The 26,609-nt window shown below is 50.1% G+C and overlaps 13 protein-coding genes across 13 annotated transcripts; 4 read left to right on the forward strand and 9 right to left on the reverse strand.

The window, feature by feature from the left end:
* Window positions 1-57: 57 nt before the first annotated feature.
* On the reverse strand, window positions 58-1,393 carry N7457_007013 (uncharacterized protein; the record flags this gene model as incomplete). Its single annotated transcript, XM_057178056.1, has 4 exons — window positions 58-268; window positions 421-998; window positions 1,071-1,151; window positions 1,250-1,393. The coding sequence occupies 4 exons, from the start codon at window positions 1,391-1,393 to the stop codon at window positions 58-60; spliced, it is 1,014 nt and encodes a 337-aa protein (XP_057029800.1).
* A 636-nt stretch (window positions 1,394-2,029) lies between these two features.
* N7457_007014 (putative transcription regulator BDF1) lies at window positions 2,030-4,592 on the reverse strand (the record flags this gene model as incomplete). The annotated part of the gene is made up of 3 exons (XM_057178057.1): window positions 2,030-2,362; window positions 2,428-4,432; window positions 4,489-4,592. 3 exons carry the CDS (start codon window positions 4,590-4,592, stop codon window positions 2,030-2,032), a joined length of 2,442 nt encoding a protein of 813 aa, XP_057029801.1.
* A 2,072-nt stretch (window positions 4,593-6,664) lies between these two features.
* On the forward strand, window positions 6,665-9,194 carry N7457_007015 (WD40 repeat domain-containing protein; the record flags this gene model as incomplete). The annotated part of the gene is made up of 3 exons (XM_057178058.1): window positions 6,665-7,218; window positions 7,278-8,815; window positions 8,854-9,194. The coding sequence occupies 3 exons, from the start codon at window positions 6,665-6,667 to the stop codon at window positions 9,192-9,194; spliced, it is 2,433 nt and encodes an 810-aa protein (XP_057029802.1).
* Window positions 9,195-9,481: 287 nt separating this feature from the next.
* On the reverse strand, window positions 9,482-10,185 carry N7457_007016 (uncharacterized protein; the record flags this gene model as incomplete). Its single annotated transcript, XM_057178059.1, has 2 exons — window positions 9,482-9,731; window positions 9,902-10,185. The coding sequence occupies 2 exons, from the start codon at window positions 10,183-10,185 to the stop codon at window positions 9,482-9,484; spliced, it is 534 nt and encodes a 177-aa protein (XP_057029803.1).
* An 887-nt stretch (window positions 10,186-11,072) lies between these two features.
* Window positions 11,073-13,817, reverse strand: N7457_007017 (WD40 repeat domain-containing protein; the record flags this gene model as incomplete). The annotated part of the gene is made up of 2 exons (XM_057178060.1): window positions 11,073-12,712; window positions 12,872-13,817. 2 exons carry the CDS (start codon window positions 13,815-13,817, stop codon window positions 11,073-11,075), a joined length of 2,586 nt encoding a protein of 861 aa, XP_057029804.1.
* A 320-nt stretch (window positions 13,818-14,137) lies between these two features.
* N7457_007018 (Rab geranylgeranyltransferase BET4) lies at window positions 14,138-15,395 on the forward strand (the record flags this gene model as incomplete). The annotated part of the gene is made up of 4 exons (XM_057178061.1): window positions 14,138-14,146; window positions 14,204-14,311; window positions 14,396-14,978; window positions 15,031-15,395. The coding sequence occupies 4 exons, from the start codon at window positions 14,138-14,140 to the stop codon at window positions 15,393-15,395; spliced, it is 1,065 nt and encodes a 354-aa protein (XP_057029805.1).
* Window positions 15,396-15,902: 507 nt separating this feature from the next.
* N7457_007019 (putative GTPase activating protein (Gyp5)) lies at window positions 15,903-18,842 on the forward strand (the record flags this gene model as incomplete). The annotated part of the gene is made up of 4 exons (XM_057178062.1): window positions 15,903-15,953; window positions 16,020-17,720; window positions 17,775-18,716; window positions 18,780-18,842. The coding sequence occupies 4 exons, from the start codon at window positions 15,903-15,905 to the stop codon at window positions 18,840-18,842; spliced, it is 2,757 nt and encodes a 918-aa protein (XP_057029806.1).
* A 510-nt stretch (window positions 18,843-19,352) lies between these two features.
* On the reverse strand, window positions 19,353-19,827 carry N7457_007020 (Dabb family protein; the record flags this gene model as incomplete). Its single annotated transcript, XM_057178063.1, has 2 exons — window positions 19,353-19,565; window positions 19,726-19,827. 2 exons carry the CDS (start codon window positions 19,825-19,827, stop codon window positions 19,353-19,355), a joined length of 315 nt encoding a protein of 104 aa, XP_057029807.1.
* A 604-nt stretch (window positions 19,828-20,431) lies between these two features.
* On the reverse strand, window positions 20,432-21,808 carry N7457_007021 (4-hydroxyphenylpyruvate dioxygenase family protein; the record flags this gene model as incomplete). The annotated part of the gene is made up of 3 exons (XM_057178064.1): window positions 20,432-20,816; window positions 20,915-21,079; window positions 21,135-21,808. 3 exons carry the CDS (start codon window positions 21,806-21,808, stop codon window positions 20,432-20,434), a joined length of 1,224 nt encoding a protein of 407 aa, XP_057029808.1.
* A 280-nt stretch (window positions 21,809-22,088) lies between these two features.
* N7457_007022 (uncharacterized protein) lies at window positions 22,089-22,383 on the reverse strand (the record flags this gene model as incomplete). Its single annotated transcript, XM_057178065.1, has 2 exons — window positions 22,089-22,135; window positions 22,167-22,383. The coding sequence occupies 2 exons, from the start codon at window positions 22,381-22,383 to the stop codon at window positions 22,089-22,091; spliced, it is 264 nt and encodes an 87-aa protein (XP_057029809.1).
* Window positions 22,384-22,459: 76 nt separating this feature from the next.
* N7457_007023 (Ctf8 family protein) lies at window positions 22,460-22,924 on the reverse strand (the record flags this gene model as incomplete). The annotated part of the gene is made up of 1 exon (XM_057178066.1): window positions 22,460-22,924. One exon carries the CDS (start codon window positions 22,922-22,924, stop codon window positions 22,460-22,462), a length of 465 nt encoding a protein of 154 aa, XP_057029810.1.
* A 769-nt stretch (window positions 22,925-23,693) lies between these two features.
* Window positions 23,694-24,287, reverse strand: N7457_007024 (Cnl2/NKP2 family protein; the record flags this gene model as incomplete). Its single annotated transcript, XM_057178067.1, has 1 exon — window positions 23,694-24,287. One exon carries the CDS (start codon window positions 24,285-24,287, stop codon window positions 23,694-23,696), a length of 594 nt encoding a protein of 197 aa, XP_057029811.1.
* Window positions 24,288-25,072: 785 nt separating this feature from the next.
* On the forward strand, window positions 25,073-26,419 carry N7457_007025 (Histone acetylase complex subunit MRG15-2; the record flags this gene model as incomplete). Its single annotated transcript, XM_057178068.1, has 4 exons — window positions 25,073-25,227; window positions 25,459-25,690; window positions 25,799-26,186; window positions 26,268-26,419. The coding sequence occupies 4 exons, from the start codon at window positions 25,073-25,075 to the stop codon at window positions 26,417-26,419; spliced, it is 927 nt and encodes a 308-aa protein (XP_057029812.1).
* Between the last annotated feature and the right edge of the window lie 190 nt (window positions 26,420-26,609).

The following is a 26,609-nucleotide window of genomic DNA, read 5'->3' on the forward strand; positions in this document are numbered from 1 at the left end:
CTACTCACATTAATCCCTTGATTATACTATATGCTACCTAGGGTATGCAGCTGTACATCATTCCTCTAATTGTGCAATCTCCCTCTTTACTGCTTCCACTTCTCTTGCCAAAACCCCATATTGACGAGCAATATCTTCAAATGACCCTTCATCCGCATCGAGATCTGTATCTGGTCTTGAGAATTCAGCATCGCCATAAGCTCTCAATTCCCCAATGACCATCCTCTGCCGATGCTCTAAGCGCTCCTTCGTCTGTCGAAGGTGCTGCCTGTATCGAGCGAGAGCAGCAAGTGTTTCAGGCGTATAGAGCGTAGCCGCAATCTCCAATTTCATGACTCTGCAGCGCAAATCGTTAGAACACATATCCAACAGCAAAGGGGATACAATAGCAAAACTCGAAATGGAAAAAGAACAACATACTCTAATTTCCCCTCCACATCCTGTGCAACAAATGCCAAATGCTCCGCCTTAGCCTTTGTCGCCCGCGCCAGAGCCCCATGCTTCGCCCGCTCCAGGATGACAACTGTGCGCTCGAGAACTCGCGCCCGCAGAGCAACTACCTCCGCCGCGGTGGCAGCCATCTTCCGCCTCGCGACCGGCAATTCAGACAGCTGGGTATGGCGCAGCGCGCGAATGCGGGCTTGCAGCTGTGATGAGAGCAGTGGGACGGGTGCCATTGAAGTCCGAACTCGACGGTCGCGGGCTCGGGCGCGCGCATTGTGGTTCGAGCGTGGAGCGGGTGCGTCTTCGGGGGCTATGGCTCTGTCTACGTTCGTGGACGTGAGAGAGCGCAAGACTTGGATGGCGGATGAGAGTTTATTGGAGAAGGGTAAGATGAAGGCTGGGATATTGGAGTAGAACGCCTCGATATCCGGTGCGAGAAAGGAGAGCGCATCGTCTGGTTTCTTGGCTTCAGCATCTGGGCTCGGAGTGTCGAGTTCGATTGCATTGGTCGGAGTCTCCAAGTAAAGGGTTATTATGGCGAGGTTATCGTGGCACTATATATTGGAGGTTGGTTCAGTATGTGGTCTCTCCTTGACAAGGTTCTCTTTGGCGGAACTTGGACTGACCTCCGCGGGTAGGTTGCTATTTGGGGCAAAGGCTAACTGCCGAAGCGTCTGCTCCTTGATTCGCTTCTTGGAGCTTTGAGTCTGACATTGCTTCAGTTCCTAGATAGAGATGTTGTTAATGCTTTGTTCAAGTGGTGTGCATCGGGGTCCAAGGTGCTTCGTGGTGCGTGTCGACTTACTTCCACCACAGCTGTGCGGTTTGGACTTGCGCTTGGAGCACGCGTTGAGGCATCGGGGTGGAGGAGCGATGTTGTTAAATTCTCATATAGTCGCTTGAATTGAGGATTATGCTCAAGAATAGAGGGGTCACAGGGAGGAATCATGTTGATGTTACTGAGAAGCTGGGGAAGTTCACCGCCGAAGAACACTCGCGCAACGGCCAATTACAACCCGGAAGGATACAGGGCTACTGATAGACAGGAGAGGTGCGCATTCAACAGCACAACTGATCAACGTACATTATTTTACTATTACAAGTACACTTTCATTTTGCATTTCCGCATTTCTTTCGTAATCATACAAATGGAAGCTGAAGATCCAGCTTCGATTCACCTCTCCTTCCACCTGCAACGTCATCATAGAAACTAGAGCAACCTCATCCACCTAGCCTGGGAAAGACAACGGGAAAGGAGTACACACTCAGGCATAGATAGTAAAAGGGAGATTCAAGAGGGCAAGTAAAACCGAACCCCTGTTCAGCCAATGTTGAGCATGAGGTTCATGGGTGGCAGTAAGAACCTTGGCGAATGGGGGTTTATTCGAAAGCAAAGTATGTACAGACGTTGCCCAGCAGCGATTGCGTGGCAAGCTACCAACCCAAATTCGGTGGTGTGACTGATAAAGAAAGTTTTGGCGAGAAATTGTTCAGAAAGGCACTGGGGAAATCGACGCTTAGAACGCAAGTCAGGGTGAAGGACCATTTCGTAGGGGAAAATGGCGAAATAGATTGGGAAGAGTATCTACTCTTCCTCGCTCTCTTCCTCGGACGAATCAGACTCATCATCGCTGCTTTCGTTGTGTTCCACCGAGGCCACTGGGTCGGGAGAGTGAGCGCCACCTTGGAAACGAGAAAGGTTGCTCTGAAGCATGTTGATCTGAGCTTCCTGCTCGAACTTGCTCATAGGCTTGTTCTTCTTAGGTTTTGGAGGTGCGACACTGCTGGTGGGAATGTCATCGTCGTCGTCATCCTCCATGTAGTTAGGTGCGTGCTTCTTCACGAAGTTCAGGAGCTTCAGCAAGACTTCATTGGGAAGTTCGTCAATGTCCAATTCGATTTCAGCTTCATCAACACCCTATTCAATTGTCAGTTAGAATGTGTTTTGGTCAGGAAAGGAGAGGTTAAGGAAGAAAAACTAACCTTCAGCTGAGGGACAGTGTTCTGGATGATCTGAAGGGCTTGTTGCATCCTTTTATCAGGAAGACTGCTGATGCCGTTCGAGATAATCTGCTTCTCATTGTAGGTGATGGCACGAGCCTTACCAGGCTGGGAGAGCTTGCTCTTCTTATCTCTCTTGCCAGAGCTGAGTTTCTTGGAATCCTTCTTGGGAATCTTCGCCTTGCCAATCTTCTTGGAGGAAGGTGGTGTCTTCTTTTTCTTATTTGTGATGGCCTCAACCTGACGAGACATCTCAGCAATCTGTTTCTGAAGCAGAGTGAGTTTCTCATCATCTTCTTCGCTTTCTTCTGCATCCTCATCACTATCGTCATCGGAAGAGTCGGAATTCTGCTCGGGATGTGGTTCATGCGCTTCAAGATATTCCGACTTCTGTGCCCACTTGGCGCTGAAGATTTCTTCAGCCCGCTGGCCACATACGTAGGTAGGGTCGCCAGGAATATTAAATCGGAAGCAGTTCTTGAAGATGAGGCGAACATCTGTCTCGAACTCCTTGGCATTCTCGTACTGGCCAGTCTTGAGTTTAGACTGAGCAGTCGACAGATCCATTGGCTTTTTGATGACGCTGTGATAGGTAGGAATATTTAAGGCAACTGGATCGACGGGATAATAGAAAGGCATGACCCAGCTGTAGTGCTTCTGCTTGTGCAACTCATCCAAGACTTCCTGGCAGAAGCGCAACTCCCATTGGAACTTCTTCTTCTTGGGCTTGGTCGAATATGGGAGATCACGTTTTGGGGGGTGAATGGACCGTTTGGGGCGACCATCAGGGTTAGACGAGTCGCGACGGATGACAGGCAAGCCTTCCGGTCCGAGCGCGAAGGTCTGGGACTGAGGAGAAGAGGCCTTGGGCTGGCTAGGGAGAGAGGTCCGAGGCTCCCGACGGACAGTGGACGTCTTCTCACCCGACTTCTTTGATGACTTTTTCTCCTCCACTTCGTCGGGTTTAGGAAGGTTGAACATCTGCTTCTCGAATGTGGCTTTCAGCTTGATTCCTTCTTGGGTAACAATGTGATCTACGCCGTTGAAGACGGTTGTGTTGTTGACCATCAGCGCAAAGTCATCTGCAACTGCCTGGGGAGAAGAATATTGGTTGTTCTTGAGCTTCTTTTCCATGGTGCCCAAGTCCATAGGTTGAGTGATAATAGTGTGGTACTGCGGAATATTCAATTTGATCGGATCAACAGGTTCCTTGTAGAAACGCGCATCATGCATGCGTTTGAGGCTTGCAAGACTTTTCATGATGAACTTGTGTTGCATTTTAGTGAGCCCGGGACCTCCACTTGTGCGGGTGGGGGCAGGTGTTGCAATGGCCGGAGTAGAGAATGCCAAAGACTTGAAGTCCACAGCAGAATCCTCGCCTTCAACCTTGGTCCGCTTGGGGGCTGGTTCTTCGCTGAGATCAGCATCGCGTTGTCGGGGGATCTTAGATGGAGACAACGGAGCTTGCGGCGCATCCTTCATCTCTTGGTCAACGGATTGCAGCGCAGGAAGTGAAATTGGAGCAGTATCTGGGGTAGGATGGTGGGGCAATTCGGTTTTCACAGCAGTCGAAGCATCTGGAGTATCAATGGTCATTGGCTCAGGTGTATTGATGGGACCATCGGTGGATGCGGGAGCTGCGGAAACCTGTTGTGAGGTCTGAGCAGATGGTGCGACACTCTGAGTCGCAGCAGAGGGTGCAGCGGAACCAGCGGACTCTTGGCCCTGCAGAGAGCTGACCTTTTCCTCGGTCGGCTGTGTCTTGGCGGGTGCAGCGGTTTCCGCAACAGAAGATGTATTATTTTGAGTCATTTCTGACGGAACCCGGTGGTCTGTAGATGCAGGGACGGGAGACTTGGGTGGTGAGGTAGCAGTGTTTGTGCCATTGGTGATTGAGGGCGCGATCGGAGAAGTGTGGCCATTCAGCGCTGGGGATTTAGCCTCGCTCTCTGCAGAGCTATCGCCTTTGACCGCAGCAATTTGCACACTGCGCACCAGTCAGATCAAGAAGAACAGAGCAGAGATTAGAGCTGATGTGCTTACCTGGAAGGTGCAAGATCAGGCGCAGAAGCACCGGTGGGCGACAGAGGCAACTGAGGCTTGTCCTCCTTCATGGCAGGAGGAACCTCGGGAGGCGGAGTCGCCATTGGGATCGCGTTGGAAAAACAGGAAGACAGATTGTATTGAAGAAGGCGAGTATTGATGGAGTAAAAGTTATGGAAGGTTGGAGAGCTAGTGACCAACTGACAACACACTCGCTTCGTAAACAAGCACTATCGGCGACGGAGAGCGCGTCGATGTCGACTTGACACTTGATGGAGTTTGAAGTGAGAGGTGCCGCGAAGAGAAACGCGACCGTTGGCGGGGAGTGAGGTCAGAGATGATCGGGAGATAGGAAGAGTGGAGAATGCGATCGGAGACGATTGTATTTATACTGCCAAGAAGGCGGTATAAACGTGGTCACGTGCTTGTGAAGTAAATTGAAGCCGGTCTAGATGACTTGGGAAAGATAGCTAGTTTGTTTCCCGAGAGTGCCTGAGGCCAGATTGGATAAAAAAAGAATTATGCAAACAATAAAATAAAAAATAAAAAATAAAAAAAGGGTGTCCGGGGGGGGGAAGACGGTTAAAAGGGGAAACCGCGACGCGACACGCGTTTGTTATGAGGTAGGCAGGTGCTAGGGGAGGGGAGGGCGGTCAGAAGAATAAAAATAGGAGAAACCAGGACGGAAGCAGAAAAATGCTCGGAGGGGATGCCAGAATCCTTAAGTACAAACGGCCGCCTTGCACTCTCCTGTTGCCAGTTCCACCAGCCACACTAGTCCCGATTCTTCGACCTCTACCCCTTGTTGATTGGTTCTATACCCCTGATCGAATTTTTCTTCTTTTTCTGGGAGGCTTTCTTTCCTGTTCTCTCTTGTCAGCTTCAGATTCTCCATACCTTTCTGTCAAATCTACCCTTTGCTTTCCGAAGGGCCGATGAGTCTTCCGAATCCTTTGTTCCCAAGCCGTTGCTTTCCATTCTCTCCCATAGTGTTCCATAACAGGGTTGTCCAGCCCTGGAAGTCCGCGGTTATCTCTGATGACTCAGAGCCCTAGGGTTCTGGCCGAATCCGGGTTAGATCGTAATGGGTCGAGTCACGTCACCACTCGAGCTTTCACGTGACCGTTCTGATGAGTACACGTAGATTTCATTATTGTACTACAAAGCAATGTACATATCTTCATGTAGCACTCTCCTTCATCCAGCGCAAGGAACAAGATGGCATAGAGCTCTCAAAGATGATAGGATACATATTGAGACTAGTCAGCATTTGGTTCCCGCCAAGCATCCTGGCAATTTCCAATCGGCGCATTGCGTTTGTACGGACCAATATGGATCACTGTGCCTGGATCCTTACAGATTAGGCCAAAGCATCCATGTACATATAGTGTTGTCATCACATGACTGGATCATGGGAGGTACGGAGTACGGAGTCCTTGGGCCTTCGACGCTCCGGCCAATGATAGTTTTGTACTCCATATGCTTTGAGGCATAGCTTTTAGCGTCTGGACACTTTAGATGGCTCTACATCGATATCTTCTTGTGGTACAATGTGAAACTGGGAGTGATTGCAACTAAAGTATAAAAATATAACTTATTGGGACTAAAACATTGAGATGGAACCGATTTAAATTGCCATAGTTCTTAATTTGATGAACAACAGAATATGAATTTCATAGGATATGGTACTAAAATCGCCAGGATATATATTTTGGCTCAGTATCGGGATGGTGACGTCAAAAAGCTCTTGAAGTAGAAAGATGAGGGGTTATTATACCATGGACAGAAAATAAAGAAAAAGGAAATACCACTTTCACCCCAATGAGCCCGAAAACTCGCACACACGAAGCAAAGCGTGGGCAGAGTTACTCTATAGGCCAACATTGAGACCTCAGTTAGTCGGGGTGATATGATTAGATAAGGACACTTGACAACCTAAACCCCTTTAGGACTAGCCCGTCAAGGCTCTACAGAACATTTTTTTTCCTGTCCGGATCAACTGCGAAGCCACCAGCCTAAACTCCCATTTGTTTCCTTAGGGGTTGGAGATAAAGAGAGCCATATCATATTCTTTACTGTCTTTATTTGGGCTTGCTACCTTGATAATTGATCCTACACCACTGCAACCCTCGACAGCGAGAAAAAAACGAGGATCAGAAAAAAAGTTATAGCCAAGATGGGAAAGAAGTCGACTCGCCCATCCACCAAGGTCGCTTCGGCTGCCGCATCGCCGGCGTCGGGCATGACATATGCCGGCAGCAAGTCCTCCATCCTGCGCTCTGCATTCTCCCCATCGGAGTACCAATTAGCCCTGTTTGCGTCCGTCATCCAAGGTCTAGACGGCCAGCACATTCGCATTTACGATACACAGACAGGACGCCTACAATGTGAGCATATTCTGGGGCCGAAGGAAACAGTGACTTCTCTGGACTGGGGATACTATGATGGCTCCGGCAAGGGTCGTGATCAGTCGAAAAAGAAGCGCAAGCGCGGCTCCGATGTCAATGGGCTGGACCAGGGGGATATTGTGGTTGCATTCGGCACAAACACATCGGATATCCGCATGTACTCACCATCCGAAGATAAGGTGGTCGGTACTTTGACCGGCGCACATGACAAGGGTATCAAGGACTTCAAGTTCACGGCCGATCGGCCCGCCCAGGAGGCTTGGAGTATCGGTGGTGACAACAAGCTCGTCCAATGGGACCTGCGCACCGGACAGAGCATCAAGTATGTCTGGGTCATTACTGGAATATATGGCGATCTCGAACTAATGTTTTTTTCTCAAGGACAATCCACCTCCCCGCATCTTCGGTCTTCACTACTCTTTCTCGCCCCGTTCCCTCGAACCCTCCTCTTATCTGCGCATCCCAGACCCCGTACTTAATAGATACCGAGAAGGCCGACGAGCCGGTTCAGTTCCCTGCCATGCGCAACCCCATCCACACCGTCATTTCGTCCTCTTCCGAGTCTGCTGGTGTTGGTGCATTCCTTGCATCTGATGGTGACCGCTTCGTCAACGTATTCGATGCCGTCACCCAAAAGCTTGTTCGCAACCTTGTCGCCGATCAAGAAGTTTCAGCCATCTCACTGCAGACCGATGGAAACACTACCCCGGAGAAGCAAGTGCTTGCTGCAATCACCGCAGATGGTAGCATCGAACTCTTCACAAAGCCATTTGTTCAGCCCCAGAGTGCGCCCTCCGCCAGCGCCAAGGCCAGCCGCAAACAAATGACCCAGAAGGCAAACGCAACCCTCAGAGTCACGAACACCGACTCCTCAAATGCCTGTGTTCCCGTCGCAGCTATTTCCTTCCAAGGACCCAACCTCGTGGTTGCATACACTGAGGGTGGTGTGATTCCTGTTTTTGAGCGCGTTAAGTTCCTCGACGAGAACACTGATGAGCTCTCCTTCACTGGAATTAAGACTGTCGTGAAGACCAAGTCAGGCTCAGCACTTTCTTCTGCCACAACGAACGGAGCCAAGAGCTCAAATGAGACCCGTGTTAACGAGGCCCACATGAATGTCGAGCAAGGAAACCTGGTCGATGACGACGTGGAGATGGAGGACTCGCGCCCAGACGCTGCTTCCGACTCCGGCAGTGAGGAGGACTCTGATGACGAGGACAACAAGAAGCCCAAGGTCACTAGCGAGAAAAAGACGAAGCCTACCAAGCAGGTCGCAGTGAACGAGGATGTTGAGATGCAGAACGCATCCGAATCCGACGAGGAAGAAGAGGAAGAAGAGGGCGCAGAGCCATCATTTGGAGAGTTGATGCGTGCAAACGCAGGCCAGGAAGTCGATGTTGAGGCTGAGCTCGATGAAGATGTTCTCCTGGGTGCTTTGGTCCCCGGCAAGCCCCAGGCCGCAGTGCAACAGATTCCCACCGGAGTCTCGCTTGCGACTGTCCTCACCCAGTCGCTCAAGACCAACGACAACGGTATGCTTGAGTCTTGTTTCCACACCGGTGACACCTCGATCATCCGCACTACCATTCAGCGCCTCGACTCTTCGCTGGCCGCAAGTCTGCTTCAGAAACTCGCTGAGCGCCTCGCTTCCCGGCCTGGTCGCTACGGCCACCTTCTCGTCTGGGTGCAGTGGACCTGTGTCGCTCACGGCGGTGCCCTGGCTGGCCACCCCGATCTTCTGAAGCGCATGACCTCCCTTTACAAGGTCATGGACCAGCGCTCTTCCAGCCTGCCATCTCTCTTGCTCCTCAAGGGCAAGCTTGATATGCTCGACGCTCAATTGGGACTGCGACAATCTCTCCGCAGTGGCGACGAGGGTATGGACAGCGAGGATGAGGATAATGTTATCTATGTTGAAGGTCAGGACGATCTTGAGGACAGTGAGACCGAGACCAAGACCCCCGGAAGTCAATACGCGATCAGGCTTATGACGAGGATGAGTCAATGATGAACGGCATTGATGAGTCTGAGGACGAGGAGGATGAAAGCGATGACGAGGATGATGACGAAGAGCCTCTTTTGGATATCGAGGCTGCCGAGTCCGTCGGTTCCTCTGATGCCGAAGAATCACTGGAGGAGAACGAGGATGATGATGACGACGAGGCTGATAGCGATGGCTCGATGGTCGACTTCATCGCCGACACGGAAGACGAGTCTGACGATGAAGCTCAGCAGCAGCCCCCGCCATCAAAGAAGTCGAAGACTTCCAGCAAGAAGAGCAAGGGCGGCAGGAAATAAGCGAGTCTCTTTTTTGTTTTGAAGTTGTACGACTTAGAGATGGGAGAAGGGTAACGGTCTATAAAAGAACATATTCTATTTATTTTTTTTTCGATGCATCCGACCGGTCTGCATTTCGTTTTTCTTGTTTTTATTTGCTTTCGATATCTTGTGCCCTCTACCGAGCGCCTCTGCGTCTCAATTCATTTGAATTCCGTCTTGATATCTTTTTGAACAATGTACCTCCCACTTGGCCCATATGTATCTTTTATCATCCCAATCTGTGCATTATATCTCCGCAATGCCATTTATACCAGCAATTCCTCCCCCGAACAAGGACCCTCGTGTAGCACCCGATGAGCAGGCACCCCTTTCCCGAGAGGGATCTGCACCGCTGTTGTCCGCTCCTGCGAGGGATATGTGGTGAAGTGGCCCAATTCACTGACATCAGCAGTGTCGAGGGCCAGAATGGCTCCATTCTTGCCACCTTGCACCCAAGCCTCGGTCGTGGAAAGGGGGAGCGTGATATGCGCCAAGCCGGAGAGGAAGATCACCCATCTAGCGCGAAATCGATTAGTTGAGAACCATGGGATCCGTCTATATCAAAACGCGTATCCTTGATACCTCCTCTTGAGCAGATCATCATGTCAAAGATGGAATACATAAACCACAGAGAACAGAAATGAACCTGAAACATCGCAGACGCATAAAGCAGATCCAATACTCACTGCAAAGCAGGCGCGTTATGCCTCCCCCCATCAAACCCAGCCGGCAGAGCCGTGAATGATGCGTTCCCACCAATCACCCCCATATCGAGCAAGGCGCTCCCGGCTATGCCGGGTTGATCGGATGTTTCAAATTCCGACTTAAGAGCCCAGCATTCTAGAGTGGAGCGATTGTGGCGCGCGCTGATGACGGTCACGTTGAAGGTGGAGCTATGAGAGGCATCTGGAGTTTGACTGGCAAAGATGGTGGATGGGAGGATGAATTGGATGAGAGTTGAGAGGCGCATTTTGGAATTAACGGTGTTGGGGTCGTATGGGGAGAGCGAAATTAGGAGCAAAGAGTTGAAGGCAATAGGAGATCGGAGAGATATAAGATCGGAGCCGAAGACGTGAAGATCGGCGGAGAGAGATCGGCGGTCTCTTATAAGCATATAAGGAACCTTGGTTGCACTGATGCATGTGGCGGTCATAGATTGGGACCTCTGAGGTGCAGGGTGTGGCTTTATTTATTGGAATATGGCATTCCGTTGTCATACTGCTATAAACGGGTATATAAGACAGTACATGTGTCAAGAGGCTGATATCAAGATGCATGGAAAACACTGATACTTCCAAGGTTGCTGGTGAAGGCTATAGATGTTCTACTCTGACAACTTTATGTCTATGATATTCCATGAATATGCTTGATCCTCATCGTATATCAACTGCGATTCTATGAACTCTGTCCAATTTATTAACGAACAAGAAATGTATAGTGTAATATCACTGCACTTACATCATAATTCAAATAACCATAGAACTTGTGGTACAGGAAGCATAAAATATTATGTCTGGGATATCCAATAAAGTCGAATGAATGACTTTCGCGTAAGTTGCAACCCACCATGATACTCGGATAAATAGGTAAGTAGTAGGCTGAATGATAGAGGACAACTTGTATCCAAGAGTACCTAGGTATATCATCATGTTGTTTTGGCAGGAAACGACAATTCCAATAAAAAGGGGGCCTACCTGAATAAACGAGGTGGATAAAACTAAAACACGAGCATTCAATTCACTAGACCTTGGACGAATGATAATTCTACCAAGTGGTCTTTTTGCAGCACTGAAATAATAAAAATATAAAGGCCACTAACGATAGTAGTCGTATCCCGACTTGGAAACACAAAGAATACTAACGAATGACTTCACCACCAGACTTCTCAATGCCCTCCAGGCCCTCGAGAATGTCGCTTCCGCCAAAAAGTCCACTAGCAGAGCTGATACTTGTTTTCCTGCCAGTCCAGACCTCATGGAACTTGACAGTCTGATCACTCGATGCCACAATAATACATCCCTCCTCCTTGGTTCGCGTGCACCATACTCCACCTTCTTTCTCTTTGGGTGTAACTGTCCGGGGTCCAGTTCTGCGCCTACGGCTGGGACCTTCTTGCCCTTGAGATGAAGTTGGGGATAAGGGCGAGCTTGAAGAAGACTGACTGCCCGATCTACCAGAGGGTATATCCAAGCAATGAGGCAGTTTTCCTGGATATCTCACTGCCCACAATGCCCTTCCGCAGCCAAAGCTTGGTTGAACATCAGGACCATCCCAGCTGGCGCCATAGGGCCCCCAGGGAACGACAGCTACCTGTGCGCAGCTGGGCCAGGCAAACACGGCGATTCGGAATGGGTGTTCTGGCTGTGAATAACCGAAAGTAGCGGCAATCTCGCGTCGAGTTTGACTCCATATGAGACTGGTCACTTGTGCAAAAACATTGATCGTCGCCAGACAGGCTCCGCTGTGGGTGTGATAGAAGTGTATAGCTCTGTCATTGGTGCCACCTCCAGTCGCGAGCAAAGATGACTGCCATGGTGCGAATGCGATTGCTTTAACTGCGGCGGAGTGCATAAGACGGTGTTTCTGACGGCCGAATGGAACTAGAATCGTTCGTCCACCACCGGAGATCAGAGTCCCTGTATGGTTTAAAAGTGTGGTTGCGGACGGAGGTTTGATCGGAGGAGTAACCCATGATGGAAGAAGTTGACCAACAGCAGCTCGTCGACTAAACATTCGTCTTGTTGTAGTGCCTATAGCAATATATGGAAATGCACCGAGGCTGAAGCTGCTTGGAGAATCGGGGGGTGTAACAGGTGAGACCGTGTAATTTAACGGCTGTAGTGGAACAATCTCAGCAAGGTCAAAGAGGAGACAGGCGTTATCATTCCCGCCCGTGGCGAGATACCGTTCATCGGGTGACCAGGCCAGTCCACAGATTTGTTGAGTGTGTGCACAGATTTTGGCAAGCAGTGTCATGGACCCGTTCCATTTCCACCTGGCTTGGTCATCTTTGCTAGACCACTCGACTGAATAGTACCAGACGTTTCCAAATTCATCACCTGCCACAATTTCCTCAGCATCTACTTCCATATGCATGAACCGTTCTGAAGCTCTTCGTGATGTTCTCGGTTTGAATGCCACACATGTGAGGGTGCTCGGATGACTGATTTCAAAGCGGACATGCTTCTCGAAAGTACTCCATAGAGAGAGTTGACCAGACCGACGGGCTACTGCAAGGATACTTTTTGCGCCGTCCTCAGATGAAAACGAGAGGGAGGTCACATAGTTAGAGTGGTGTAAGTCTGCAAATGGGGGATAATCCACTCCGCGGCCTTCCGACCAAAGATAAACTTGGTGACCCAAACCTACTGCCAGAATTCCAGAAGTTGTTGAATATGCAAGCGTACTGCAGTAGAAGTCGTCACGAAGAAAGGGAGCATCAAGAATTCGAAAAGGCTTTGCTGGAACAATCTCCTTTCTGGCTAGAGATGTGGGCACTAGGAAGCAATCCGAGTCAGTTGATGCCCTGGAGAAGGCTGCGGATATCATCCGTCTCACAATTTCCAAAAGTATTGTTTAAATATGATAGATATTTTATCTGTATTTCGTAAATTTGTCCCAAAAGTCAGAGGCCAGGTAGTGGCTTTCGCACTTACAATGCTCCTTTTTGCCTTTCTTCCAGTCACTTTCCTTCCAGACAAATGGAGAGAATCTTTCATAGTCAGGAGATGTTGGATTGATGGGAGCGTGCAAGCACGGCAGACAAGTAGCTAATTGCCTAATCGTCGGATCAATTCCCAAAGCAAGTGCAAGTCTCGCCTCATGTATCTCATCTTCACTGAATTTGGGTTTCTTGGGTAAGAAGCGAGCAACAAAAATTGGAGCAGTTGATCTACTGCTATTGCTCGAGGCGACCGATGGATCATTAGACGTTGTGATAAGGGAACCGCCGAGGACTGCAGATACTCCGCCCACATTCCAGACTGCACCCGAACTGACCTGTCTCAGAGAGCCGTGTGAAATATTGTTGCTTGTGACAGTGAGCTCAGTGACCAGACGAGGCCGATGATGCGGAATTCGTTGGAGTTGAGTGGGCTGATGGGGTCCGCCAGTGGCAGGGATCCTACGTGGAGTTGGGGGCAGAAATGGATCATCACCAGGGGGAAGTCGTCGAAGCAGTTTTTCATGAGGCAAAAGACGTTGTGGATGTTTGGTCACACGAAAGGTTGTCGATGTGGGTTCCACAAAGTCTCGCCTTGGGATGAATCTGTCGGGCGAGATTGGGCTTCGGAATGAGCTTCTTGGTACTGCCAGACCTAGAGTACTCCTCACTCTGCTACGACCTCGTTGTGGAGATGAGACTCGATTCTCTTTGTAACGAAGTGTGGGCGTAAAAACCGGTTGGGCTCTGGGTTTCCTGGACAATGATGATTGAGAAGCCGGGGTGGTTTCAAAGAATGGCAAATTGATTGTTGCAAATTCAGTAATTTGGACAGAGCCACTGTCCCTGGAAGACTCGGATCGAGAATGTGAAATCAATGGATATCTGCGATTGCCTGTTGGAGAGGCTTCCTCAAAGGAATGACGTTGCGTATCTACCATTGTTCTGGATGAAGGTCGATAAGCTGTGAATGAGTAATGGCCTAGAGCTAAGAAAAGGAATGTATAAGGATGCCCCTCTTCCAAGGCATAGTGGCGAAATGACCAAGGCGATGGGGCAAAAGCGCAAAAGCTCCCAAAGTAGAAAGAGTCTCCGTCACGTGAAGCTATACAAGGTAGGTGGAGCACGGACCATGGGTGATTTACGTAACTTGGCCAGTGGCCGCCTTAGGCACGAACAGTGATTCCGTGGGATGTGATCAACACCAAGCTACTACCACATCTTGGTATTTCCTTGTCGAACAAGCTGAATATTGTTGAAAATGCCTACTGTAAGCTTCATAACCCAACAATCATAGCTATTTTGCTCTAACTAATAGTTGGAATAGCATGGTGTGCCCCGGTACAAACCAGTTGAGAAGTCCGCTGAGGCACGACAGCAAGAGTTGCAGAAGATCGAAAATTATAAGGACCTTGAACGTTCAGTGTCCGAAAAGGTTCGCATATTTTGTTTTGTTTTTGTTTTTGCTTTTTTTTTAAAAAAAAGATTTGAATTGCATACAGAAGCTGACATGGGGCAGGTGGCTGAGCATGAATACACCATCGAGACCTTGAAGAAGATCTCGGAGCTGTTGTCTAGCAATCCAGAATACTACACAGCCTGGAACTACCGCCGGCAGGTATTGCAATATCAATTTTCCCAAGCGGGAGATTCAGGCAATGAAGATGCTGCCGATTCGATCGCGCAGTTAATCATAAACGATTTACACTTCCTGATTCCTCTTCTCAAGAGCTTCCCTAAATGCTACTGGATCTGGAACTATCGACTGTGGCTATTGGATGAGGCTCGCCGTCTACTACCCTCACCCGAGGCGCGGCAAATGTGGCAGCAAGAGCTTGCCCTTGTTGGCAAGATGTTGACCCTTGATAGTCGGAATTTCCACGGGTGGGGTTACCGACGCTTTGTGGTTGAGACTTTGAAACAGCTTGGCACGATCGAAGAAGCAACAAGCATGACCCAGAAGGAGTTTGAATATGCGAAGAAGATGATCGGTGCCAACCTTTCCAACTTCTCCGCGTGGCATTATCGGACTAAGCTTATCCAATCGCTTCTGGATGAGCAATCGGCCAGCGACGAGGAACGCAAAAGAATGTTGGATGATGGTTAATCCCCCCTTCTTATCGGTTGAGCTGTGATGCTAATTGGGTTTGATAGAACTAACGCTTATTCACCAAGCTTTTATTGACCCTTATGACCAGTCACTTTGGTTTTATCACCAAAATCTGATGAGTGTATTTGACCCGTCCATGGCCGGACGAACTATGGCTCCCAACTTGAGCTCATCCGATCGGCTAGAATACATTCAAAATGAGATTGAGGAGATCCAAGAGATGTTGGACGGAGCCGAAGACTGCAAATATATCTACCAGGCCTTAATTGAATGCACCCTTCTTGCATCTAAGGTGGAGGGGAGCTTGTCTTCTGCGGATCGGGATCAGATTCTGAGCTGGCTCTCGGAATTAAAGAAGCTGGATCCACTGAGGCGAGAAAGATGGCTTGATTTCGAAAAGACCGTGTGAAGGAAACTGAATATCAGGGGAGTATCTATTTTTGTTTACAATCATCCCTTTACGGAGTTCTCGGCCCCCCTTTCATGGGCAGTAAACACGGAGGACGAAGGAGTCGAGTACGAAGTCCATTGAAACAAGGATGGTGTTTCGTACAATGTATGTGATGCCTCTGTGAGACATATTGAATTCCTAAGAATATCCTGAAATTCCAGAAACGCATTCTTATGATAAAAAAAAGCGAGCGTAGATGCTATACGTGCATTCCTGATGTCCCGATCGACAGGTCGGTTCCGCAGTGACTGGGGCGCCAATCAGCGGGTGTACTGCGTACTCCGTACTCCGTACCTGGGCGTCGAATCGATCAGTTGAAACTGACAACCCATCTTCCTTCCTTGTTCCACCATTTTCCCCCTTCCGCAAATTCCACTTGGGATCCTTTTTTAGCTCTTTGAGCAACTGCTCGTGTGTTCCTATGGAGTGTGCTGTCTTCTGCTTGTGAGGTCACCATCTACAGCTATGGCCGACATGTCGACGTCTGCGAGTCCACACAGTCCTGTATACGAAGGGGTGAGTGGGCAATGTGTTCCAAACTCTCCAACTGGTGTGTGGGCATGAACTTATGGATCAAAATAGGAGACTTTCGATGACGCCCTTGAGACAGCTCAAATCCAGGAGAACAACCTAAATGTGTCCATCCCCAAGTCCACCTCCACCCGATCGTTGACCGATAGCCCTCCAATCGGTTCACTTATGTCGCCGGACACGACGGAGAAACCTCCGTTCCCTTCTGTATCGCAGGACGAGAAGAAGACTGAGGCTACCAAGGAGGAGGACAAGGATGGCGAGGGGCGGGATGAACACAACAACCAGCAGAATAAAAAGAACAGTAAAGATGAGAAGAATGAGGACAGCGAAATTGATTCGAACGATCAAACTAACCATCGCGCCAATGGCGAGGTGAACGCCGCGACCGATGAGCCCACCGAGGGCGACAAGCCGGAGCAAGGGCCCGGGGTTACGCAGACGGAGGAGGTAGATAGGTCCGAGGAAGATCGAGGTCAGAGTCCATTGCAGAAATCACCTCTGCTCACATCCCACCGTTTATCAACAGGATCATCGCTCGATGAGATCAACCTGATGAACAAGGAAGAAGAGGCGACGAACAAGGTACAGGGGCAAGGTGACAAGATGGAAGCACCTCCCCTGCCTCCTAAAGACAATGTGGCCCCTCCAGCGAATGCTGGACTGATGGGATTGTCGGGTAGCCTGCCCTCGCTACCATGGGCTGCCCCTCCAGTGAACAAGAACCCACCCCCCGTTCCCCCGCCGCCTCCTCCTCGAAAGCCCAGTGGTCCATTCGCGTGGTTCTCTCGAAGCTCCACTTCAACCATTAAGGACGTCAAATCTCCCCCTCCCTCTGCTAGTCGCCGCAACACTGCTACTTCCGTATCCACGCTTGGCAGTAGTTTAGACCAGAATGCCCGGGATGGCGACGACATCTCGAGCATTGGCTCGAAGAAACCGAGGCGCAACAGCTTGAAAGATCAGTTTAAGATGCTGCGCCTGCGCGAGGAGAGCCATGCACCGGAGCATGATCAGACGAGCGTGCGATCGGGCCAGGCCAGCCAGCCTGGAGCTAGCCCCCCTATAATCCTCGAGGAAGGGGAGGGGGTTGTCTTCGTCACACCAGGACCAGCCTCGCCAACGAACGTCACCTCTGGAAGATCAGGTTCTATGGCTGATGCTTCTACACCAGTGGACTGGGAGATGTGGCAGCAACTCGTGAATAATGGGCCCCAGGCCTTGGCAAGCTCAGAGGAATTGAATGCCGCCATCAAACGGGGTATTCCTCAGACAATCCGAGGCGTGATTTGGCAAATCTTGGCGGATTGCCATACTGCTGAGATGGAGGACATCTACCGAGAGCTTGTGGCGCGTGGCACAGCCCAAGATAAAGAGGGCCGGACATTGAATGGCACTGAATCTACGTCCTCGCGATCTTCAGTCCGGTCGCAGCACTCGGGCTCCGGGTCACGGTCCAGCAGTGCAACTCCTAGTCCGTCTCATGATGGGGACGCCGATAAGTTGGCTAAGGAACAAGTCACCAATGAAGCTGACCGTCTGAAGAAAGCAAAAACAGATGCCATTGCCCTACAAAAACTAGAGAAGATGATCAGGCGCGATCTGGGTGCTCGCACTAGTTACGCGAAATACTTCGTTTCCCAGGGCAGCCAAGAAGGTCTCTTTGGGTTGTGTAAAGCCTACGCATTGTATGATACCGCAGTCGGATATGCACAAGGCATGAACTTCATTGCTATGCCACTATTGTTCAATGTGAGTGTACCCTTGAATAGAATGACTGGACTCATTCGCTAACAATTTACGCAGATGGATGAAGTTGATGCTTTCGCCATGTTGGTCAAGCTGATGAACAAGTACTCTCTTCGTGATATGTTCATTCAGGATATGCCTGGGCTCCACCGTAGCCTGTATCAATTTGAGCGGCTCTTGGAAGATCTAGAACCCGCCCTCTATTGCCATCTTCGCCGCCGTGGCGTCCCTCCTCAACTCTACGCCACCCAGTGGTTCTTGACGCTGTTCGCCTACCGTTTCCCGCTCCAGCTAGTGCTTCGAATCTACGATTTGATCTTTGAGGAGGGATTGGAGACAACTATCCTCAAGTTCGGCGTAGCTATTATGAAACGGAATGCAGCAGCGCTTCTCGAGATGAAAGACATGAGCGTACTCACCACCTTCTTGAAAGAGCGTTTGTTTGACGCCTACATCGACAAACAGCCATCTACCTCCTCAATTTTGGAGTCGGGTTTCTTCGGAAGCTCCGGTGCCGCCGATAAGGAGATCTACCGATCTGACCTCTTGGTGCAGGACGCCTGCGCCATTCCTCTTACGCCACAGATGCTTGCCACGTACACCGTCGAGTGGGAAGAGAAAACCCGAACCGAAAAGGAGCGTGAAGTGGAGCTTGAACACCTGCGGCACACTGTGAGCACGCAGGGTGCCCGTGTCCGACTCCTTGAGGAACGAGCTGAGGCATCCGATAAGGAGCATGTGCAGCTGGCTTCTGAGTTGGTGCATGTTAAGGTCGAGAATGAGGAGCTCCGCGACCTCAACGACGCGCTGAACCTCCAGGTCGGGGAACTCAAGCGCGTGGTTGACAAGCAGCCAGCCGAAGTAGAAGAGAAGCTCCGCCTGGAGATGGAACGGATCATGAAGCGGAACATTGAAGTGCAAAATGAGAATCGTGCAATGGAGGAGTCAATGTCTGAGATGGAGAAGGAATTGGTTGCCACCAAAATGAAGTGGGCAGAGGTAAGGCATCCCCTCTTGGATAGTATTTAGCATGGGATATCGAGACTAACGAACTTGCATCAGATCTCCGAAAACCACGAGAACCTCCGCCAGAAATGGAGCGACCTTCGTCGTGCCCTCGACTGATTCCGTCGTCCCGCCTGCTTTCTACTCCGTCTCCCTACCCCGGATAGCAATATCCAGTTCTGTATATTTGGAATGCGCATATGAGATAGCGAGGATCTGCGATCACGTCCTATCCTGCGCATCTGGACCATACCCATGGGCCGGATCGTTTGCTTTTGTTTTCTGCACATGTTTTCTCTCGTTTTGAGCCAATATTATGATCTGCGCAACGCCCCCTCACTCATGACGCTCGTTGGTGTTTCCCATTTCGCTATTTCCCCAAGCCCAGCATGCCATATTTGGAAGGCATCGGTGTTTTTGCTGTGTCGAAATTATCTTTTGCTTTAGTGTATGTCTATCTCGAATCCTCGGGCAGGGCGTCCTAGACGTATGCTATGTACATCATCCCAATGGACTTTGTTATCATTTGGCGTTTATATCTCTACTTTTAGCTCTACACGAAGCCATTGTCCAATCCACAAAAAAAAAAAAAGAAGGAAGGAAAGAAAAGGAAATCATTTCATGGATTCATTACAAAATGTTCTCGTAGAAAGTCGTCAACACATCCTCCTTGACGGGACCCACACAAGCCTTGAGAGCCTTGTGTGCCTCACATTCGTTATCGTAGTACTTCATATCATCCATCGACGCAAAAGTCGTCTTCACAGACAAGTTGTAGCCCTTGTTACGGGGATCGGCGATCGTAGGACCAACCGCAGCCGCGACGATGTAGGGCTTGCCGTCCTAAAAGAAGAACCCGTCAATAACCGTTCCATTGCGGTTCTTTCCGCCCTGCCTCTCCTCCCTCTCCGAATGGCCCGATAGTCCAGCAGCTCGGAGAGAGCAGGAGAGCGAGAGCAGGAGAGCACGAGAAAGAGAGAATACGATTCCAGCCAACACTCACCTTGGTAGCGGTCTTAGCCAGCACCTTGTACTGCTCCAGCACGCGGTTGAGATCCGCCTCGTTGGGGATCTTGAAGAGAGTGATGCGCTCAATAGGGGCCATTTTGGGATGTCTTGCGAGGGGAGTGAGAAGTCGGGGCAGAGACATTGAGGGGGATTCAGGGGGACATTTATATGGCGGGGTTCAAGCGTGTAGTTCTATGACATCTTGTTCCTGGGCTCCGATGTGGGGGTGTTTCGGAGGTTTTTTCCCCGGGGCTGGATTTATAATTTTGTTCCTTCTAGGGTCTTTTTGGCAAGGCCTATTGGGTCCCTCTTTGGCTTCGAGGTTTCGATTGGATGTGTTTTTCCGGTTGGAGACGGTGTTGGGGGCGCGGAATGGGGTTGCTTGGAGAGCGCGCAATTCCGCTTTATCTCCGAGGGCGGAATCGGGGTTGTTTAAAGGTTGGGGATGATTGGATGTGATGGTCTCGGTTTGGGTTATTGGATGTTTCGTGAGAGGCGAAATAGATCGCATTGCGATACACAAGACAATGGCCGTGTTGTTTAACCTGTCCATGGACTGAGTCTAGATGGCTGACAGAGATACGGAGTATGAAACAGCAGATTGATTGAATCCAAACGATTATGACTATGCCATCCTCCACGGCCATCTCTTCGCTCATATGCAAACGCAAATGGAAGATCAAAACATCAATGAAGCCAGGTCACAGATTCCCACGCAACGCTTGCTCCCGCTCAAAAGCCTCGAAAAGACTCTTGAAATTCCCAGCACCAAACCCGTCAAATGAATTGCGCTGGATGACCTCGATAAACACCGTCGGTCTGTCCCCGACATGCTTGGAGAAAATCTGGAGGAGGTATCCGCGCTCGTCGAAATCGACAAGGATGTTCAGCCGCTCGAGCACGTCTACATCGGCTTCAAGGGTCCACGAGACTTGTGTCAGGCGCTTCCGCAGATCTGCATAATACGTTGCTGGTACGCTGAGAAATTGGACACCGCGTGCTTGGAGTCGAGTTACGGCGGTGACGATGTCGTGTGCGCGGAATGCAATGTGCTGGACTCCGGCACCGTGGTAGTAGTCGACGAATCTGTGATTGTTAGATGGTCGGAATACGGATTGAGTACTGCATGCGAGAAAAAAGAAACAAAATGAAAGGATCACAAAAGGACAGCTGCGGGTGCGTACTCTTCAATCTGGGATTTCTTCTTGCCGACTGCTGGCTCGTTCATGGGCATTTTGATTGTTTCGTTTGGCGAAGCGATGACGATCGATCGCATTGCAGAATACTCGCTGCACATGTCTTTGTCGTCGACTGTCCAATACCGATGGAAATCAAGACATTCTTCGTAACTGAAGCTCGTGTGTTAGTGTTACCACCAACAGAGACGATGGGCATTGCACCCACTATTGAACGATACTATCCACTCCTCCCCACGACTGATTTCCGACGCAATGATCGATCTCAAGCAAGTCAATTGGCGGCAGAAGCTGCGCGATCGGATCTTCGGTATCAACAAGTCGATACCCCGGCAAGAATGGAGCCTCCGCTGAATACCGCTCCCGGTTGATCAGAGAGTGTACTGTGTCCCCGTACGTGCCAACAGTAGCAGAGACGATCGATCCATATCCATCGACAGCAACAGTCCGAGGCTCGGCAATAACGCGGGCCCCGTTTCCAACAGCCCGCTTCCATGCAGCTTCCACATCACCCGCGATCCGGAAGGCGACGTCTTTGACCCCGTCGCCGTGGATGGTCAGGTGCTCATGAATTTGAGCGAGCGTGATCCGCTCCTCGTCCGAAGCCTGGCGCAAAAGCCCATCTTCGGGACCTTCGCTTGGCGGACCACACACCGGCCCCGTAAGAACAAAAGTAGCGCTGCCATTCGCGACGACATAGCTCACAAGATAGGGGGAGCCGGTCTCTGGGCCGCGATATGCAACGGGCCGGAAGCCCATGCGAGTGATCCAGTATGAAGCGGCTTGTTTGGGGTTGCCGACGTACCAATGGATGTGATCGAAGCCTACATATTCGGGCCCCATCTTCGCAGGGAAGATGTCCTCATTTTGCGGGATGGTCATGGTTGTTGGTTGTGGCTGCGCTGGACACAAATGCAGAGAAGCATGTCATCCCTCCGGCAGCCGTTGGGCCCGATATTAAGTTGCGGTGAGTTGATGGGCGATTTCTAAACCACCTGCGCCGGGGATCGGGGAAGAGAAAATTAGAATGCTGGGCTGGGGAATCCCTGCGCAGACGTGTCACATTCCAAGGCTGCATCTCCGGATTAATATGGCGCGGAAGATGCTATTTATCTAGATAAACATATGAGGCAATGCTGAAGTCATCTATGCGCACACAGTGTCATTCCATATCCTGGTCAAAGATGGTTGCTTCGGTGTCCGTGCGGGCTGTGCAAGTGCTTTGTGTGGTAAGTCGGACCTTCGTCCTTCTTTGGTGACCCTTGGTAGGTTCGAATCCAGGCCTGTATACCACCACCGCTGGAGCGGAATTGATGTCTTGTAACCACGCAGGTGGCCAATGTCTTAGACAGAAGCCGTTTCTCTCCGTAGCAAATCGCGAGACCCTGTGCAGCAGGGCTGGCCCCGTCGTAGCTCCGATCCAGCCTCGTGATCCCAGCATACAACTTGGATGCCATTGGAAAATGACACTATCTCTCCAGTATATCCCATTGATCTCAATTTCAACAAAACAAACCATTGAATCCCATCCAATCAAACATTATTAACGGGCTCTGGCCGACTCTTGAAGAAGATCTTATAGCGCACAATCTCCACAACCTCCAGTTCCTCGTCCTCCGAAGCTCGACGCTTCTGCAGCACAGCGATTGGTCGTGGGAGTTTCTTGACTTCTCCCGTCATCCGTTGGTAGCGGCCCACATATAGGTAGGCGCGCTTCATCCATTTTGTGTCATCCGGATTATGGACTGAATAGTCTGGGAACATGAGTTTTCCGATCGGGGTTTCGAAGATGGAGGCTGGATCAATGTCCTTAGATGAGTCAATCATGTGGTCATCTTCTTCGTTTCCTGAGGGAATATTGATTGTGCCTTGGAGTTCAAGAAGGGCTAGGCCTGAGGGTGTCTGGAGGAGCGCTGGGAGGGGGTTGTTCGGACCTGAGGCGGTCTCAGTTGCTTTTGCCGGACTCGAGCAGCGAGGTTGCAGCTTTATGGAAGGCATGGCAATGCTTTGAGGGCTTTTTCGTGGTATAGTCCTGGGTTGGTTAATTAGTTGACGGATGGAGCGGACGCGACGCGGGTCGCGTTGGGCGATATCCCCCACTTCTTATCGCCCCCAAAGCGCATGGGCAAAGCCAACATCCTAGCATACATGGTTGTTGGCTATTTTGACATGGAATTAGGGCTAGGGTGAATATGTACATGCTATGAACATCCATTTGCATAACCTCTGTTCTGCTTTCCCGAGGTCATATCTCGCATTTGTAACAACTATCGGGGCAATCAACAGCTCGTCAAGAACAGATCGCGCGTTGAAAAGTGCAGACGATCTTGCAAGAGTCATCAACGCTTAACACACAATTGCTACCTAATTTGGCCCTAAGAAGAGCTGGTCGATAGGAGCTTTGGCGCGCGTGAGACATTCTTGAGGTGGGTGTAGCACATGTTCATACTAAAAACATAGTGTGATGATGATGAATGGCCTGCCCGAAATAACTGCTATATCGCCGTCAAGCAAATCAGAAATTCAGCGGAGTTCCTCCATAAGATAAAAAGTAAGTGCTGAAAAGCAAGCACCTTCAATAGATTGAGGTTTGGGCTGAACCCGCCAGCACCTAATGCGCAGAACTGGAAATACAGCACCTGTGATATTTTGTCTATACATGATCGGTCAGCCGGGTCCTCATAATTGCCAATATCAATTTACATACCAGAAGCGTCCAGATTCAACGCAAATAATCGATGGGCACAATGAGCCAGAACCATGACTTTCAAGATGTGCTACTCTTATAGCAAGCATCCTCGAGATTTTGCAGGCCCTTGATTGCCTCACCAGCCATATCTTCAGCAGTCCCAGCCGGACCCTGTAGCTTGCCATAACGAAGATCACTCATATCCCCAACAATCGTATTGAGTTGAGCCAAAATCTCTGCAGCCTCTCGGTCAATACCGGCAATCTCATGCTCGATATTCACGCTGGCCGTCTCCATTTCAGCCAAAAGACTAGCTACTGAGTGGTAGTCTTCCGGTACCGTACTAGATGGTTGGCCGAACATATGGAGATCCATGTCCATCTCACGCTGCTCTTCCGAATTTGAGGCTTCAACTCCACTGGCAAGGATGGCTTTCCGCAGCTCTGCTCTCTGCTGTTCACCTTGCTTGATCTCGCTATCGATGCTCGCATTGACTCGGTCCATGTCTTGTTCCCGGACTTGCTGCAGCTCCCGATATACAGTCCTGATGTGTGGGTGTCCCCTTAGACGCTTTGGAAAAAGATCTGTGAACTTTTGAAGCGACATCACCGTGGGCAGCGGGGCTGGCGAGAGTAGGAAATTGCCCAGGATAGATTCTTCCGAGGGTGCCATGATGAATGTAGACTAGGTAATTTTTCTTGTCTGCACTTCAAGGGCTCCAAAGTGTTTCTTTCCCTGTCTCCTAATACTTGGGCGCAGGTGTAGTTCTGGATCCTCTCCTTTCCGTGACGCGAACCACAGTTGACGTGAACAGGAATCTTGGCAATTCACAAGAACAATGCTCAATGAACAATAATCGAGTGAGTAGAAATAACCAATGAAATAGAACGCTCAATGGTCGTCTATTGCACAATAGGGCGAGATGAATGGAGAGAGATCAAATGTATTGACGGTCAATAAGTTGCCGCGCCTAATTCTTCAAGGGGCCACTCAGCGCGCCGCTTTATTTCCTTCGCATCACTCACCTTCTTACTTCCTCGACTACTTTATCCTCCATTCTCTCCTTCTCTTCCATTTTTTTCTTTCTATCTCAGTCTATTCCTGAGCTGGTCTCTCATCTACTCTAATCTTGTGGATTCTTTCTACCACCTTGCTCGTTCAAAAATTGCTGTTATCAAAACCCGACTTCTTGTACTGTGCACTACCATTTGTGCATTCTCCTCCAAGTCTTTCAGTCTTCTTTTGAAGCCTGCAGCATCGATCTGCAGTGTGCACTTTATTCTCTGAATATCTGAAGGCTTCCTCTGATCATTGTGACTGTTGTCACCTGTGTGTATCACGCCTTTTTCCCGTGAACAGAACGGGAATTGTCTTCTCTACACCTTCTACTGCGAAGGTTGACATCTGTCTACCAAGTTCAATTTCCCTGTCATCTATCTCCTTCTTTTCCGACAAAAATGGCTCCTTCTATGTACAACAAGGACGAGAAAGTCCTGTGCTTCCACCATGACATCCTTTACGATGCCAAGATCCTGGACGTCCGCCACAAGGATGCCAACGACAAGAAGAGCCCCTTTGAGTACCAAGTCCACTACAAGGGCTGGAAGAACACGTAAGTTTGAATTGTTTTTCTTGTTCTCTGTTTGTCTCCATGCCATCCGTCGTTCTTGCATCAAGATTCTGTTTTTTTCCAAGTTTGCCCGCATCACAAAAACTTCATTATATACGCTCTTCTTCATGTTGACATGCCCTGTCTTTTTCCTTGCTGTGCAAGTTTCTGGAAGAGCATTCTGTTTCCAAGAAAATCCGATTTGATGGAACCAATGGGCTAACATTCGGACAGCTGGGATGACTGGGTTCTGGAGGACCGTCTGCGCAAGCATACCGAGGACAACCGTGAATTGGCCAACAACCTGCGTCGCGAAGCTGAAGCCTCCTTCCGCCTGAAGAACGCCAAGCCCTCCTCGAAGAAGCGTGCTGGTTCCGACCGTGACTCTGTCCGGGACAGCGAGGAGCGCGGCAACTCCGTGCCCGGCCGTGGTAGCAAGCGAGCCCGTGACACTGACATCGAAAAGGTAAGCAATCACCCCAGTCTGATGGACTTGGTGCAATAAAACCAAATTTCAAGATCAGAAGAAAGAAAAAGATACCCTTTGGATGTTTCCATGCTAATAATCCAACAGGAAGAGAGCTTCAACCTCCGCCCGTCGGTCCGCATCATCATGCCCGACAATCTGAAGTCGCTGCTGGTGGACGACTGGGAGCAGGTGACCAAGAACCAGTGCGTTGTCTCTCTGCCGGCGAGATTCCCGGTCCGCCAAATTCTCAACGACTGGCACGAGGAGGAGCTGCCAAAGCGGTCGGGCTCGTCGGCGGATGAGGACGTGCTGGAGGAAGTGGTTGCCGGACTCCAGGAGTACTTCGACAAGTGCCTGGACAAGATCCTGCTCTACCGCCACGAGCGAGCGCAGTACCGAGCACTGCGCAAGAAGTTTGAGGCAGCCACCGGGGACCTGGCCGACAAGGGCCCCATCGATGTCTACGGAGCGGAGCACCTGATCCGCTTGTTCAGTATGTATTTCCAGTTCACTTTACTTCTGACTCAGTTATGAGAGTTCGGGGCTTTTACTAATCAGTGCTGTTTCTAAGTAGGCACCATGCCCGAGCTGATTGCTCAAACCAACATGGACATGCAGGCGACCAACCGCCTACGTGAGGAAATCTCCAAGCTGTCCATGTGGTTGAGCAAGAACTCGGAGAAGTACTTTGCCACCACCTACGTCGTGGCGGAGGCCACTCACTGAGTGCGCCGGCTGGGTTCTTTGGGAGGATGGGGAGGGGAAAGGGGGGACTATCAGATCTTCTTTTTGTTGTGCTGGGGTGGGGTGGCCACTCCAGCATCAGTGGCAGTTTCTATTTTCTTTCTTTTTTTTTTTTGGCTCAATTTTTTCCGCGTGGGAAGCGCGGATCAGAAATACAAGATACGTTGTCTGG

The sequence above is a fragment of the Penicillium paradoxum genome (genome assembly GCF_028828445.1).
Source record: "Penicillium paradoxum strain IBT 22861 chromosome Unknown utg000006l_segment0_segment0, whole genome shotgun sequence".
NCBI lineage: Eukaryota > Fungi > Ascomycota > Eurotiomycetes > Eurotiales > Aspergillaceae > Penicillium > Penicillium paradoxum.